Source organism: Otolemur garnettii, unplaced genomic scaffold, assembly GCF_000181295.1.
Source record: "Otolemur garnettii isolate 467f Iridium unplaced genomic scaffold, OtoGar3 scaffold00016, whole genome shotgun sequence".
Classification (NCBI taxonomy): Eukaryota; Metazoa; Chordata; class Mammalia; order Primates; family Galagidae; genus Otolemur; species Otolemur garnettii.
Genome location: NW_003852411.1, coordinates 9,044,660 through 9,059,321, shown reverse-complemented (window position 1 = coordinate 9,059,321; position 14,662 = coordinate 9,044,660). Strand labels below are relative to the sequence as shown.

The 14,662-nt window shown below is 42.4% G+C and overlaps 1 protein-coding gene across 1 annotated transcript in view; it reads right to left on the bottom strand.

The window, feature by feature from the left end:
• The window catches only part of FAM129A (family with sequence similarity 129 member A), a 157,021-nt gene that overhangs the window by 79,912 nt on the left and 62,447 nt on the right, over window positions 1-14,662 (bottom strand). The window contains exons 2-4 of the mRNA XM_023510807.1: window positions 12,142-12,272; window positions 8,882-9,013; window positions 4,821-4,935 (exon numbers count right to left, since the gene is read on the bottom strand). Of these exons, the coding sequence (XP_023366575.1) occupies window positions 4,821-4,935; window positions 8,882-9,013; window positions 12,142-12,272 (378 nt within the window). The remainder of the gene's footprint in view (window positions 1-4,820; window positions 4,936-8,881; window positions 9,014-12,141; window positions 12,273-14,662) is intronic.

Below are 14,662 nucleotides of genomic sequence, written 5' to 3'. Positions count from 1 at the left end.
ATTGTTGTTTGGCGGGCCCGGGCTAGATTCGAACTCGCCACCTTAGGTGTATGTGGCTGGCACCTTAGCCACTTGAGCCACAGGCACTGAGCCCACAAATACATTTTAAAACGTGTATCTTTTAGGCCAGGCGTGGTGGCTCATGCCTGTAATCCTGGCATTCTGGGAGGCCAAGGTGGGTGGATTGCTTAAGCTCAGGAGCCTGAGCCAAAGTGAGACCCCCATCTGTAAAACCAGCTGGATGTTGTGGTGGGCGCTTGTAATCCCAGCTTCTCAGGAGGCTGAGGCAAGAGGATTGCTTGAACCTAAGAGTTTGAGGTTGCTGTGGGCTATGACACCACCTATTCTACCCAGGGTGATAGAGTAAGACTTTGTCTCAAAAAACAGAACAATAATAATCATAAAATAAAACTTTAAAAAAGACATGTCTCTTTATTGCAAATGTGTATGTATTTCAGGCTGTGAAATATCTGGGGCAGACCATGGGATGGAAAGTTGGTCCTAGATGCTTTTATAGGGTGGGGAAATGGGAGTGCCGCCAGCACCCCCTGCCTCACTGCAGCAGGCTGCCCGGAGAGCCAGGGCCAGCAGACACACTCTTCCTCAACTTAATTATGTCAAAAAGACCTGCCAACGGAGCTGTTTTCCCTCCTGCCCCTCTGCGGACTCACCTGTCCACCCTCAAAGACACAGGCTACTCTCCCAATGGGCTTGGGCTCCACCTGGTCTGCCTTGGCCCCATACTCTCCCTCCACCCATCACTGCTGAACGGCCCTTGCTGTCTTCACACCATCACCCCTACTCTCACCTCAGTCTGATTTCTGCCCCGCGAGCTCCTGAAACCCAGTTGCTGAGGTCATCCTGACCACCAGCCTGTGGCTGTTTGTTTATTACCTGTCCTTTTAATCTGGCCTGTAACATCTGTTGCTGTGAACCATCCCTTCTTTTGGAAAGATTCTCTCCCCTTGACTTCTCGGAGCACCTTTCTCCTGGCCTCCTTCCTTTACATTGTTTAAAAATTGTTTCTTCTTTGTCACTTTTTAAAAGACAGAGTTTCATTCTGTCACAGCCGTGGAGTCACAGCTCACAGCAACCTTGAACTCCTGAGCTCAAGAGATCCTCCTGCTTCAGCCTCTCAACTAGCTGGGACTACCAGTGCCCACCACCATGCCCAGCTAGTTTTTCTATTTTTAGTAGGAATAGGGTCTCATTCTTGCTCAGGCTGGTCTGGAACTCAGGTATCTACCTGCCTCGGCTTCCCAGAGAGCTGGATTAGGCTCCAGAGTGGTAGGATCACAGGCGTGAGCCACCGTGCCCAGCCTTCTCTGTCCCGTCCATTGGTTCCTCTGCCAACTCAATCTCCCCACTGAGTGTTGGTCTTTGTCCTGTTCTCTGCCGGTTTCTACGTTTTACCTTGTTCTTAGAGTCCATGTTACCCTTTCTCCTTCCTTTCCATCATGTTTTCCCATAGGAAATTTTCATTCATCCTTCAAAAGTCACTTTGAAAGGCAAGTGCTCTGCGATGCCATGGCTGGTACCTGCCCTGCCACCAGAGACACCGATAGGTGCTCTCAACCTTGTTCTTCTCAAATACGGTAACAACCTGTTTCTGTGTTTGGCACCCCCACTCAGGCTGGGGAGGAGGGGAGAGAGGAGCATGAGATGAGCTCCCCTGTTGACTCTCATGAGGTTCCCCTCCCTGGGAAGCAGAACCACTGCTGTGGATGGTGAGCTCCTAAGGATGCCGACTGCATCTCATACGCCTGTGTATGCTTGGCCCAGAGCACAGTCACGGAAGTTGGTGGATAGTCAGTTTGTTGAATGAAACATGCGCTGTGTTGGCCTGGGAAATTTTAAAAGTGCTAAACAACGGGATTTTTGACCTCTTCCCTCAAAATCAATGCCCAGCACAGAATTCAAAGCCCGTACCTAAACTTTTTCCTTTCCATGCATTCCTAGGACATGATATTGTACTTGGCTAAATGAATTCCAGCTCGCTTCCAGAGTCATGGAGAACAAGCAGAGACACCTATATCTCAGAAAAAGGAAAGAAAGAGGGACCCCCTAAAAGCCCACTGAGGATTCTGGGCACACCATGAAACGAATCACTACCACAAGGGAGACTCCGGAGCCGAGTCAGCTATCAGCAAGTTAATAAATCAGGAGAGGCTTAAATATACAATAGATTCCCAGAGCCCATATGGGAGCCCTGTCTGTGCTTCCTGTGCCCTGGAACCTGAAGGTGACAGAGTAGCATGCACGGGGTACACGGACTCTGGCCCACCAGGACCTAGCAAAATGCTTGGCACAAAATAACACAAGAATAAATCCGTGTATGAATGAACAAACAAAGCAATGGCTGGGTGCTGTAGAGAGACCTAAAGTTGTAACACAATATTTCTTCTCTCCTTCTATTCAGTAATTCAAAACCCTTGATTTTCCATTGGGCAAAATGATAGCATAAAATAAAAACCACACTTTCAGTCTCCCCGGCAGCTTGCTGCGCTCACAGCTACTAAGTTATAGCCTATAGGATGCAAACTGGAATGGCTTATGAAAGAAACTCCCTGATGATACCCCTAAGGAAAATAGAATGTGTCCTCCTCCCCTTTTCTCCGTCTTGCTATCTGGAAGGAGAAAGCTCTGGCGGGAGCTCCGGCAGCTAGATCTGCCAACAGGGGTCACAACCTAGAAATAAAGGGAGAGAGAGCTGGGAAGAGCCCAAGCCTCTAACACATTGATGGATCTGCCACACCAGTCTTGAGAAATATCCAAAGGTTTTTAGCGAGATGCTAAAACTTGATGTGTTTAATTTGAGTGTTTTGTTCTGTGCAGCGAGCCAGATTCTAACTAATCCAAGTAAAATGCCTTATAAGTGAATCACTATAGCAAAGCATGGGGGCATTTTCGATGCGTCATTTTAGCTGAACACTCTGTAAAGAAATACATTTGTTCTTAAGCCTCTAATGCTTTTCCTTGAGCAAGGTTAATCTATTGCACCTTTATCGTGTCTTTATTCTTTCCAGTAGAAATGGTATCACACCGTGAGTCTTCCCGATGGACACGGTTTTATAAAACAATTTTCCTTGCCCTCTCCAAAAATGTCATAATTTTGGTCAGACAACCAAAAGCAATATTGACCCTTTGTGTTTAAAAGCCTCGGCAAGCCCCATGAAATTCACTATTAGCCTCTAGTTATCTCCCACTTAACCTTTTACAATAATTTTCCAGATGCCATCAGTCTGCATTTTTTCTACACTGAGTTACCAAGATATCACAAATGATCCACTGTAGAATATTCTATTTTTAAAACTCTGAAGACCATACTGTACAATTTAAAGTCATGGAAATGCCCCAATCTGAAACCCTGGGCCAACAGGGATTAGTCACACACGCCTTGTATTTTTTTGTCCCTTTTCATGCTTTCCGGCATGATTTCATCAATAAATCAGTAAATATATTGTCTGATCTGGCTGATTTCATTTGGAAAATTCTGGAGACATTTTAAAGAGTCAGCGTGTTGGCATTCCATTTCTAGCTGCAGCTCCATATAAGTAGATGTTAAAAGGATATCTAATAATATGCACAGCACACATAAAGCGCTGTTTGGGTAATAATTTGTTAATCTAGGTTCATGGTCCATGTACTAATGCTATAATTGTGTTATCAAAACCACCATACTAAGCATTCTGCACTGAAATCACAATTGAAAAAAACGATTATATTTTTCTCCATAAATTCTAATGAAATGACTCTGCCCATTAATAAGAACCAGGGCTCTCTGCAAGAAACCATGTAATTACTGTGTGGTATGATTTACACAGAGCCAGATGGAGTTGTCATGTTATCCACAGCTCATAAATCTCTATGAATCGCCCTATTTGGTCTATATGGGGTATATTAGCTATCACATTCTGTACATGAAAAAAGTAAAATGAATGAGAATCAAAGAATGTTAGAACTGGAGAGAACCTTCTAGATTTTAAAGTCCAAAGCCCTGTTTTTGAATTGAGAGACAGTAACCAGAGAGGTTCAGCGGCTGGCTACTGTAAAACGTGGTAAGTGGCACAGTCCGAACTACATAAAAACCCAGTCTCCCAATCCTCAGTTCAATGCTCTTTCCATGGCAGCAGTCAGCTTCATTTATAGATATGCATATTAATGCAATGGTTTTTTATACCATAGATATGAGTTACTGTATCTCTTATTAAAAGGGTTTTTTTTTTCTTTCTGATTTAGGGTATTTTATTGCAATACCCTAAATTAGAAAAATAATATTCTCTGACAGGTTCAAGCTTGCTTACTAGAGGAAGGGACTGAACATTTTGTGCACTGGGACCTGTTTATTTCTGCTGCCCTGTGGGGTGCTATCCACGTCTGCAATATATTCCAACAGCTTCAAGGGACCTGACTAATAGCACATTTTCCATGCACTAAAAACATAGTTCTGACTTGTCTATTACTGAATAGCATTTTAAATAATAGAAATGGTACCATGTTTACCTAAATTAGAGAAATTAAATCTTCCATTTGTTTACAGAACTCACATGTCTAGCCCAGAGGTTCTCAACCTTGGCACTGCCAAGATTTTAAGTCAGATAATTCTCCATTGCTGGGTTGTCCTGTGCATTGCAGGAGGCTTAGCAGCGCCTCTGGCCACTGCCCACTAAATGCCTCTGTCTCCCGTTCCAGGTATGACAACCAAAAATGTGTCCAATGTCCCTGGAGGGTTAAGTCCCTGCCCCTGATTAACAACTACCAGTCTAGCTAAACAAAGAAGTTTGAGGATTTTGCCTTGAAAAAGAATGCTAGCAACTCACCCAGGGGGTCTGGGAAATGCTTGTCAGATAACAGATTATATTCTTCTTCTGAGGTCAGTACCTTTCCACTCGCAGGAAGAATTCGGCTTTTAGGAGCAGCTCCTCTCTGATAGGCCTGGGGAAGCAAAGGTATAATATAAATGAACTGTTTTCGTTCCCCCATTTATGTTTTTGGAAAATATGACGAACATTGAAAGTAGACCTAGACACTTACATCCAGAGTTAGCAATCCCCATCTTATGTCAGTGAGTGAGAATCATATATTCAAAAAGTACGTTTTGCATACCTGCTAATTGCAAGGTAGTACTTCAATACTCTGCCATGATGGTCACACACAGTAAGTTCAAAGTCTCTAATCTCAGAGAGACTCACTGTAGGTATGTTCTCAAATGGGGAAAACACAACCCAGTAACTTCTAGAAAATCCACACATTATGTTCCATTTCAGGTGCTCACGCCTGAATCATTCTGATAATAACCACAACAGTGACGCTTACACAGACATGGCACCAAATGCTGGGTGACTGATGTGGGCTGCGTACGATGACTCATGCAACCACAGAATGTGGAACTACAAAGATGGTTGCCATGGATTTCCATCAAAACTATTAAAATGTTGCCATGATAAAATAGGCCACCACTCTGCCCTCAGATGTGAAACTATTTCTGCAGTAAAATGATCGGAATGGAAGTCTACTATCATGAAATCAAGCAGTTTCAGAAACACAAAGAGGCCCAGGACACTGCTGAAGCAGGTTGTCCAGCAGGTCCACCCCCAGGACATACAGATCAGATATAACGTCAGTATGTGCATCTGATGGGAGGACTTAAGTCAAGGCAAAAGTTTGAGATTCACAGTCTAAAGGCAGGTTGAGACTTGAAACCAAAAACTACGAGACCCCAAATTTAGACCATACTCTTCATAATAATTAAAATAATGTTCATCTACGCAAAAAAATCTGAATAACAAGAACACATGCTTAATCCATAAATGACGGAGAGACCCAAACCAAACAAACTCTCAGATAACAAACAAGCTCATTTTCATTTCTGAAAGGCCTGGTAATTAACTAACTGCACAAACACATCAAGAACTTAGAACAAAAGAGAAGACTCCAAACTTTCATGCTTCTGAGAATGTTTAGAAGCAATGTGATTTAGACTGGACTCAGACGGGAATTGTGTTCTTAGTCATAACAGGCCTCGATATTGGTGTTTTAAACATTCTATCATTTAATTCTCAAAATGATACTATGCATTAGATATTATCTCCATTTTGCAAATGAGAAAAATGACTCTTAAAAAGGTTAAATAACCTCCTGATGGCCCATTAGTGAGTAGATGAGAAACCCAAGAGCCATACTCATGTCTGTCCAGCCCAGGACAAGGAACTAAATCTCAAAATGCTTCATTTTCCTATTTAATCACCAACCAAAATTGTACGTTCAATAAAATAACAAGCCATTTTATAGGTATTTCACATGTAACTCTTAGATGTAATCTTAAAAATCAAAGCTATAGGCTCGGCACCTGTGGCTCAACCGGCTAGGGCCCCAGCCACATACACCTGAGGTGGCAGGTTCGAATCCCCAGCCCGGACCCGCCAAACAACAATGACGGCTGCAACCAAAAAAAAATGGCTGGGCGTTGTGGCAGGCGCCTGTGGTCCCAGCTACTTGGGAGGCTGAGGCAGGAGACTTGCTTGAGCCCAGGAGTTGGAGGTTGCTGTGAGCGTGATGCCATGGCACTCTACCCAGGGGGATAGCTTGAGGCTCCGTCTCAAAAAAAAAAAAAAAAAACAAAGCTATAAATTAAAAAAAAACAAGATATTATTAAAACTCAGAAGAATTATGGAAAACTGAATAGACTCTTTCTGGACACCCAAGGGTTTTTTTTTTTTTAATATTTTGTGATTATCAAATCCAGTCAACATACCTTAACAACCTGAGCAGGTGCATATAAAAATGATGCACAAAGAAAAAGCAGCATAATGCACAAATTGCCATTGAGGGAACAAGCTTAAATTAAGCAAAAAAGAGAAAAAACACCAAGATTTGATTAAAAATGAAATTTCCATTCATGTCCAATGTGGTGAAAACCATAATAAATCCAACAGTGAGCTCTGGGGGTTTTCCTCCCAGCAGGTTGGCAGTGGCCATACTGACAACTACTCTATTCTGGACTCTGCCACAGGCCTGGCCACGTGCTAAGTGCTACAGTGCCTCATTCAGCCCCCACCACCCCACCATGACAAAGGGATCACCCTGTAGACAAATGAGAGTCAGTGGTAAGGGTATGACTCAGAGGTATTAACCATGATGTTATGCTGTCTATCCTCCCGCTTCCCTGAAAGGAAATTATAACAAGCCATACCAACTACAAGGTGATCTGTCATCATTAATATTATTTGTACCACATTGATCATTTGTTTCTGAGTAGAAATTAAATATTGAATGAAATCCTAATATAGATAAACAGAGAAACTGTTAGCTTGTGTACGTTCAAAAGAGTAAGTCCAGCCAAGAGGGCCCTTGAGCCTTGTCTGGGAACCTGTGCACTGTATTTTACTTCTATCTCCCATCAGAAATGGGAATGAAACACATTGGTAGGTCAGTCTGAAGCCTCTTCCTCTGGGTTAGCCTCAGAGTTAGTTATTGCTCAGGGTAGTCTGTGGAGGTGGTCTTGATGACTCTTGAACTTAGAGTCCAGATAGCAGATTTTTTTTTCTTTTTTTTTGCAGTTTTTGGCCGGGGCTGGGTTTGAACCTGCCACCTCTGGCATATGGGGCCGGCACCCTACTCCTTTGAGCCATAGGTGCCACCCCCAGACAGCAGTTTTAAATCTGCTTAAATCTGCTTTTATCTTTAGGGAGTTTGAAAAGTGAAGGAGACTACAAAATGCACACCAGATGAGATGCAAAAGGAACCATGGGGGTCATTTGACCCACTCTCTATAAGTCAGTGGTTCTCAACCTTCCTATGCCACAATGTATTTTCATTGTTACAAAGGAGTCGTGACCCACAGGTTGAAAACTGCTGCTCTAAGTCAACATGTTTACTTCTAGTTAGTGACACAACTTGACCTAAACTTCAGTTTTCCAAATTCACTGCCAATATACTTTCCCACATACCATGCTACCTCCCTACTTGGGGAAAGAAATGGGAACCAATAAAAACTGAAGACCTCCCAGGTGCTAGACGCTTTACAGACATTATCTCATTTTCTCCATGTTTTATAGATAAGGAAAATAATGAGATAACCAAAAGAAAGTTAAGTGAATAAAAATCCATAGATGTAAATGGATTCTGAATTCTTAAGTGCCAGAAAACTTTGTTAAATAATACTTCAACATCATTTGTTGTGATGGTTTGGTGCCTGTAGCTCAAGCAGCTAAGTCACCAGCCACATACACCAGAGCTGGCAGGTTCAAATCCAGCCTGGGCCTGCCAAACAATGACAACTACAACCAAAAAATAGCCAGGCATTGTGGCAGGCATCTGTAGTCCCAGGTACTTGTGAGGCTGAGGCAAGAGAATCACTTAAGCCCAGGAGTTGGAGGTTGCTGTGAGCTGTGATGCCACAGCACTCTACCCAGGGTGACAGCTTGAGGCTCTGTCTCAATAATAATAATACCTCAAATATCTGTCATATGGGTGTGTGAAGCTTCGGAGTAAGAAGACAGTGATGGAGCAGAGAAGGAGAGATATCAGGACAGCAACTGAGAAGGACCTCTAGGCTGCATGATCACTGGAAAGGCTCCTAACCAAACACTGGTCACTCAGCCCAACATCCTATTTTCACACTCACTTGCAATCACTTGTTCAAAGATTATCGTTCCCACTAATGTGCAAGCATCTCTCTGATCGACTGCTATATGCCCAGAACATTGTGTAACACCCGGTATATAGTAAGCCTTTAGTAAATATCTGTTTGCTGAAATGACTACCTACCTGAATAAGTACTTATTGAATGAATCAATCTCCAAGTAGAGGGTATGCCAATCAACCCAGCCAATGTTTAAAGAATATTGCAAAAACTCATGGTACCAATAAAACGTCTTACCTCTTTGTTCTCATAGCTCTCCACAACAAAATCATTTTTGACCACAACGTATCGGTCCTTCCACTTTTTTATGTCTTCAGCAAACTGTGACAGCTCTGCTTCATACAAAACAGTTCCAGGCTCCAAGGGTGGCTTCAAGAAGAGGAATATAATTAACCATCACAACAAATGATAGCACACCTTGTTACTACCCAGGTATCCGCGGTATTTCAAAACTATCTGGCACCGAGATCGTGGGGAAAATTGGTGCCTCCTCCTTTCCCTCCACAATTTCCCTTTCCTGTTTCTTGTGACCAAATGCAAATATTTGTCGTATTGAATTTTTATGATTTGAATTTCCTTCCATTATGTATAGGAATAGACACATACAACTTGATAAATTTTTTACAAACCCTGTGGGAGAGAGGGAATGAGGCAGGAAAGTATGCGAGTGGATGCCTATTACACACCCTGAACATGCCTCAGGGTCATTCCTGAACTGCAGGAGCATTGATAGGGTCTTCCCATTTCCATCACACCTGCAGGTGTGGCCTCACACCTGGTGTCAGTGGTTTTTTCAGACCCCAGAGCCCTGAGAAGCCAGGCTGTAAATATTTACGCTCTCCTAGGGCTGCTCAAGGAGACCATGTTTGCTCTTGGGTTAAAGAACAAGCAGGTATGTAGCCAATAAACCGCAGTTCTACCTCTCTACTTTAAAGTTTGAGGATTTCTCATTCATCTGGGTGGTGCATGTGCTATAGATGCGGTTCCACTGGATTCTGGGTTAGGTCCTCCATTGGGCTATGTGAGGATAATTCTCAGCCTGCCTCATTGTGCCATTCCCACATTATTTCAAAATATATGAATGGGCCTCTTGTCTTTTACATGCCACTGAATTTACTTTTTTTTTTTTGAGACAGAGTCTCACTATGTTGCTCTTGGTAGAGTACTGTGGCGTCACGGCTCACAGCAACCTCAAACTCTTGGGCTTAAGCGATTCTCTTGCCTCAGCCTCCCAAGTAGCTGGGACTACAGGTGCCCACCACCAATGCTTGGCTATTTTTTGTTGTTATTGTTGCAGTTGTTTAGCTGACCCGGGCCGGGTTCAGACCCCCCACCCTCAGTGTATGAGGCTGGCACCATAACCACTCTGCTATGGGTGCTGATCCTTTACATCTATCCTTTTATTAAAAAAAAAAATACTGCCTTGAGGCAGTAATACTGCCTAGAGGGTATGTTTCATACCCTCTACTTTCATGCAAAAATTTACGTGAGCCATATGAAGACAGATATGCCAGTCTCTTCTAAGAATCTTCTATGGGATAAAACAAATTCCCTTCCAAAGTCCAGTGCTTAATATTCTGTCCTCAGATAATGAGGCAGTCTCTCATTTTGCCTCATTAATAGATAGGAGAGAACCTCACTCATCTCTTTAAATGAGACTGAAGCCATGGTATAAACAGCACTTTATACTTCTTATGTGCAGCTTTTAAACCCTGGGCCACTTAATCAATGGATAAGCTTATTAAAAACGTGGCCTCGCCCAGACTTACTTTATCAGAATCTCTGGGAGGTGTTGGCCAGAATTTGCATTCTTAATAAGCTCCTAAATTTCAAGAATCACTGTTTTATGGGGAACACAATCAATTATCTCTACATTGTCAAGCTGCTAAATCTATGGTTAACTCACGCAACCTGGCAGCAATATTTGACTCATGTATCACTCACTCCTTCTCAAAAACCCCCCTTTATTTGCCTTTGGGACATCCCACTTTCTGGATTTCCCCCCACCCCCCATTCCACTCTTCTTAGTCCATTTGGCTGATCCTTCTCCTTTTGCTGATCTGCAGATACTGGTGGGGCTGGTGCACTGTTTCTTTTCTCTTATTCTCTCCCTTAATTATGTCTCAGGACTTCAATACCAGTTGTAAACGAACATGTCCCAGCTTTCTATTTTCCAGCCTTGATCACTCTACTGAGCCTCAGATCAGAACATCCAATCGCCTGTTCAATATTTCCACAGGTGTGTGCCAAATAAGGATCTCAGCCTTAACGTGGCCAGAAGGGCACTCAGGATCCACTTCACCTGGACTCTTCCTTCTCAGTAAACAGCAGCTGCATCCACTTATTTATTTAAGTTGGAAACCAAGAAGTCACCACAGAATTCTTTCTTCTTTTATCACTAGTAAGTTCTGTGAGCTCTACCATAAATACCTCTTCTCACAACCATGGCCACCTCAGTCCCATCATCTTTCCTTGGGCACCACAGTATCCTCACTCGTTCCTAATTTCCTCTCTCACCCCTCCCCCGAGTCTATTCTTTACAGAGATGCCAGAAAGATCACTCGGAACTCTATTGCCCTCTATATTCAATACCTGCCCCCCCAGTGGGATTTCCCATCACACTTAAGACAAAATCAAAACCTTTATCATGGCCTACAGGACTACACGATTTGGTCCCCACCTGTCTCTCCGTAGCCACTGCTCCTCCCTCCCCCCTCCCTCACAGTGCTCTCTGGCCTTCCCTCCCTGCCACAGGGTCTTTGCACTCGCTGCTCCCTCTGCCTGGAATACGCCCCCCACAGATCTTCACACAGCCTACTCTAATTTCACTCCAGTTTCTGCTCAAATGTCATCTCCATGGAGGACTTCCCTAATCACCCTCACTAAAAAGACTTGTTTTATTTTCCTTTGTAGCATTTATTGTTACCTGATATCACCTGACAGTCATTTGTTTATTTGTAATCTGTCTCCTGTGTGTAAATGTAAACTCCAAGAAGACAGAGAATTTGTCCAATTTCACAGTTCTTAGACTACGACCTGCACATCCATAGTAGGTGCTGGTAAATATTTGTTGAGGTTGTGGTTAATTATTATAATGGAGCAAAGAAATAAGAATAAATGAGAGGATTTGAAGAGGAAAATCGTATTTGATCAAAGACCAAAATAAAAATGTTCACAGCACAAGACACTGAAATTATGACTTTTTAAAAACTGAACTTCATGACAGCAAGCCAAATTTTCTGATATCAAAGCATCCATGTGGGAAAAAACACACAGCGAAACTGGAATCATGCTAGTTTTCATTTTGTATGGATTACGCTACCAACAAGAGGTAACATATCCTAACTTCCAGGCAAAGAGAGTTTCTGGGGCATGAAATGATTTCAGAGCAGAGTTTTTAAAACTGCCATTCAAACCATTGTTTATTTCAAAAATATTATCAGCTATAAAGCTTTCTTCAGTGGGAGAAATACATGAACCAAAATATCCATGTTTACCTTGGTCTTCAAAAACTGTGAGGTCAAATCTCTTTGCTGTTCTACTTCACTGCGCACATGATTGCAGAAAGCCACGGAGTACTGACGACTGTAGTAGGGGCTGAAGTTTTTGATAGCAGCCTCGGTTTTCCCTGAAAAAATATGAAAATCAGAATTTTGAAGTATAGCCCATCTGGCAGAATAAAGCCTATCTAAGTAATTCTATAAACAACCCTCCAGTCTACCAATGTCACTGCTTCCCAGGGATTTGTAATTAGCCCCATTCCCTGAGGACTCTGATACTAGGTGCACAAACCCTGATCCTCCCTCTTCTTCTGGTATCAAATTGAGAGACTTCGGGGACCCACAGGACCATTCATCCAAGGACTTGAGACGGACAGAATCAGGCATTAGCCACATTCTCGTGCTTTTCCAACTGGTGCTTAGAGAGTATGGGAGTGGCAAAGGAGGAGAATTAGAGGAGAGAGGGCAGGGGAGTGTTCTGAAGCAGATTAGAAAGACTCACAACATTTCAACTACTTGCTAGAGTTAGTGATTAGTTCCCAGAACAGGACATTAGCTTGAGGAGAAATAAGTCTAATGGAATATTCCAAAAATATTTTAAAATACTTTTCTTGGAATTTGGCATAATTTTTTATGCTTAAAATTTGATAGTATAATCAATAGAGAAATATTGTAATAAACTGACAAGCTTTGTTTAGAGCTACTGTGCAGGTAAAATTTCAAAATTAAGTGGAGCGTTCTAACCACATCAATTGAAATGCTTGAGGAGAGCCCCAAATCCACAGCTGCCAGTTTCTATGTCCCTGAACACGCTCGGTGCGTGAACACGCCATGTATGGAGAATCCCACTTTTGCTCAGGTATTTAAGTCTCATGATATGTGTGAGGTAAAGAAGAATTATTTCTAACTAAGAAAATGCGGTGAAGTCTATGTTAACCAGTTTGATGAAAATATTTCAAATTGCATATAAAACCAGCACATTGTGCCCCATGACTGCATTCCTGTACACAGCTATGATTTAATAAAAAAATAAAGAAAGAATTATTTCATGTTGCTGGACATATTTATAGGCTTTAATCATTACTGTAAGATGCTTTGAGATCCACTAATAATACATTCTGTAGAAATGCAAATAAAAGCTCCTAGAATCAGACATGCTTTTGCTTGCTCTGTGAGTTTATAGTATTATTAATTAGTATTCACATAATACGTTAAATATATGTAGGCTTTACAATTATCCAATTGGTTAGTATATTATTAACTTGCATGCAGTGCATAAGTAGTAAAATCCTCCTTTCCTGTCTATAATTTTTCTTACACAGAACCAGGACATCTCTGAGAATTCCTACAGTGAGAACAAATTATTGAAACATAAATGATTAACAAGATTTTCCCCTTAGGTCCCAGTAACCACTGTTTGGTCTATCAGAAAAGCAAGCTGTCAAGTTCTGATGCTTTCTGCACTTTTGAAAGCAACTGGATTGAAATGAAAGAAGGTAGATGTCACTTTATGATGTGCTCCGCCATGAAGGCTGATTTCCTGCCATGTCACCAAGGCCCCCAGGGACGCCCTGCTTCTGATGAGGGGCTGCAATGCTGATGTATGAGAAAGATGCTTTGTTACCTGACTATCTGCACGGGGAAACCATCAACACTTCACCCACCAGGTAGCACTTAAAAAGAAAGGATTGCTGCCTCCTGAGGTAATGAACCTCAGAACCATTAATAGTTCAAAATGTGAATAAACAGCTACCACCAGCACCAGTTGTCAAAATCTGAAGCTATTGCCCAGATGAACCCAGCTTTTAGATTAGACCCATCCAAATCCAAAGAAAGAAGGGCCTAATGTAGAAACCTTCAGAGTGAGAGTCAAGTCTAGTGTTGGAGCAGAATACCACTGTGCTTAGGAAGGTGGTCTCTGGAGTCAGATAGGATGTGGGTTCGAGTCCCATCTCTGCTGCTGTCAAGGACCTGGGGAGAGTCATTGCTTCTTTCCACTCACATGTGAAATGAGGAGAAAAAAGCAACAACCTCATAGGGTTACTATAAAATTTCCACGAAATAATGCCGTGAAGTGCTCAGCACAGTATCTGGCACACAGAAAGTGTTTAATAGTAAGTAGTAATTAAAACAATGGTGACGATGGTGATGAGAGCACCTCCTAGCCAAGCACCACGAGAGGGTCTTCAAGCTGAAATAAGGAATTGAGACCAAGTTGTTCACTGTAACTCTTGAAGTAGGACCATCCTGCTCTGCAGGATTCAGAGAAGCTGTGCTCCCCGCCTCCACTGCAGTGTTGAAACAAATAGAACCTACAGCTGCTTCAGTAGTGAGGCTCTTTAATGCATTCATGAATGAAAACCAACTAAATAAATCGCAAAAGTTGGCGAGCTGAAGCGCGAGCTGATGGCTGTGTTCACTGACCCTCTCTCCCTGAACTTCAACTTTCTCAGCTGTATAATGGAGATAATAAGATGGCCATATCACAGAGTTTCATGGGAGTAAAAAAAAAAAAAAA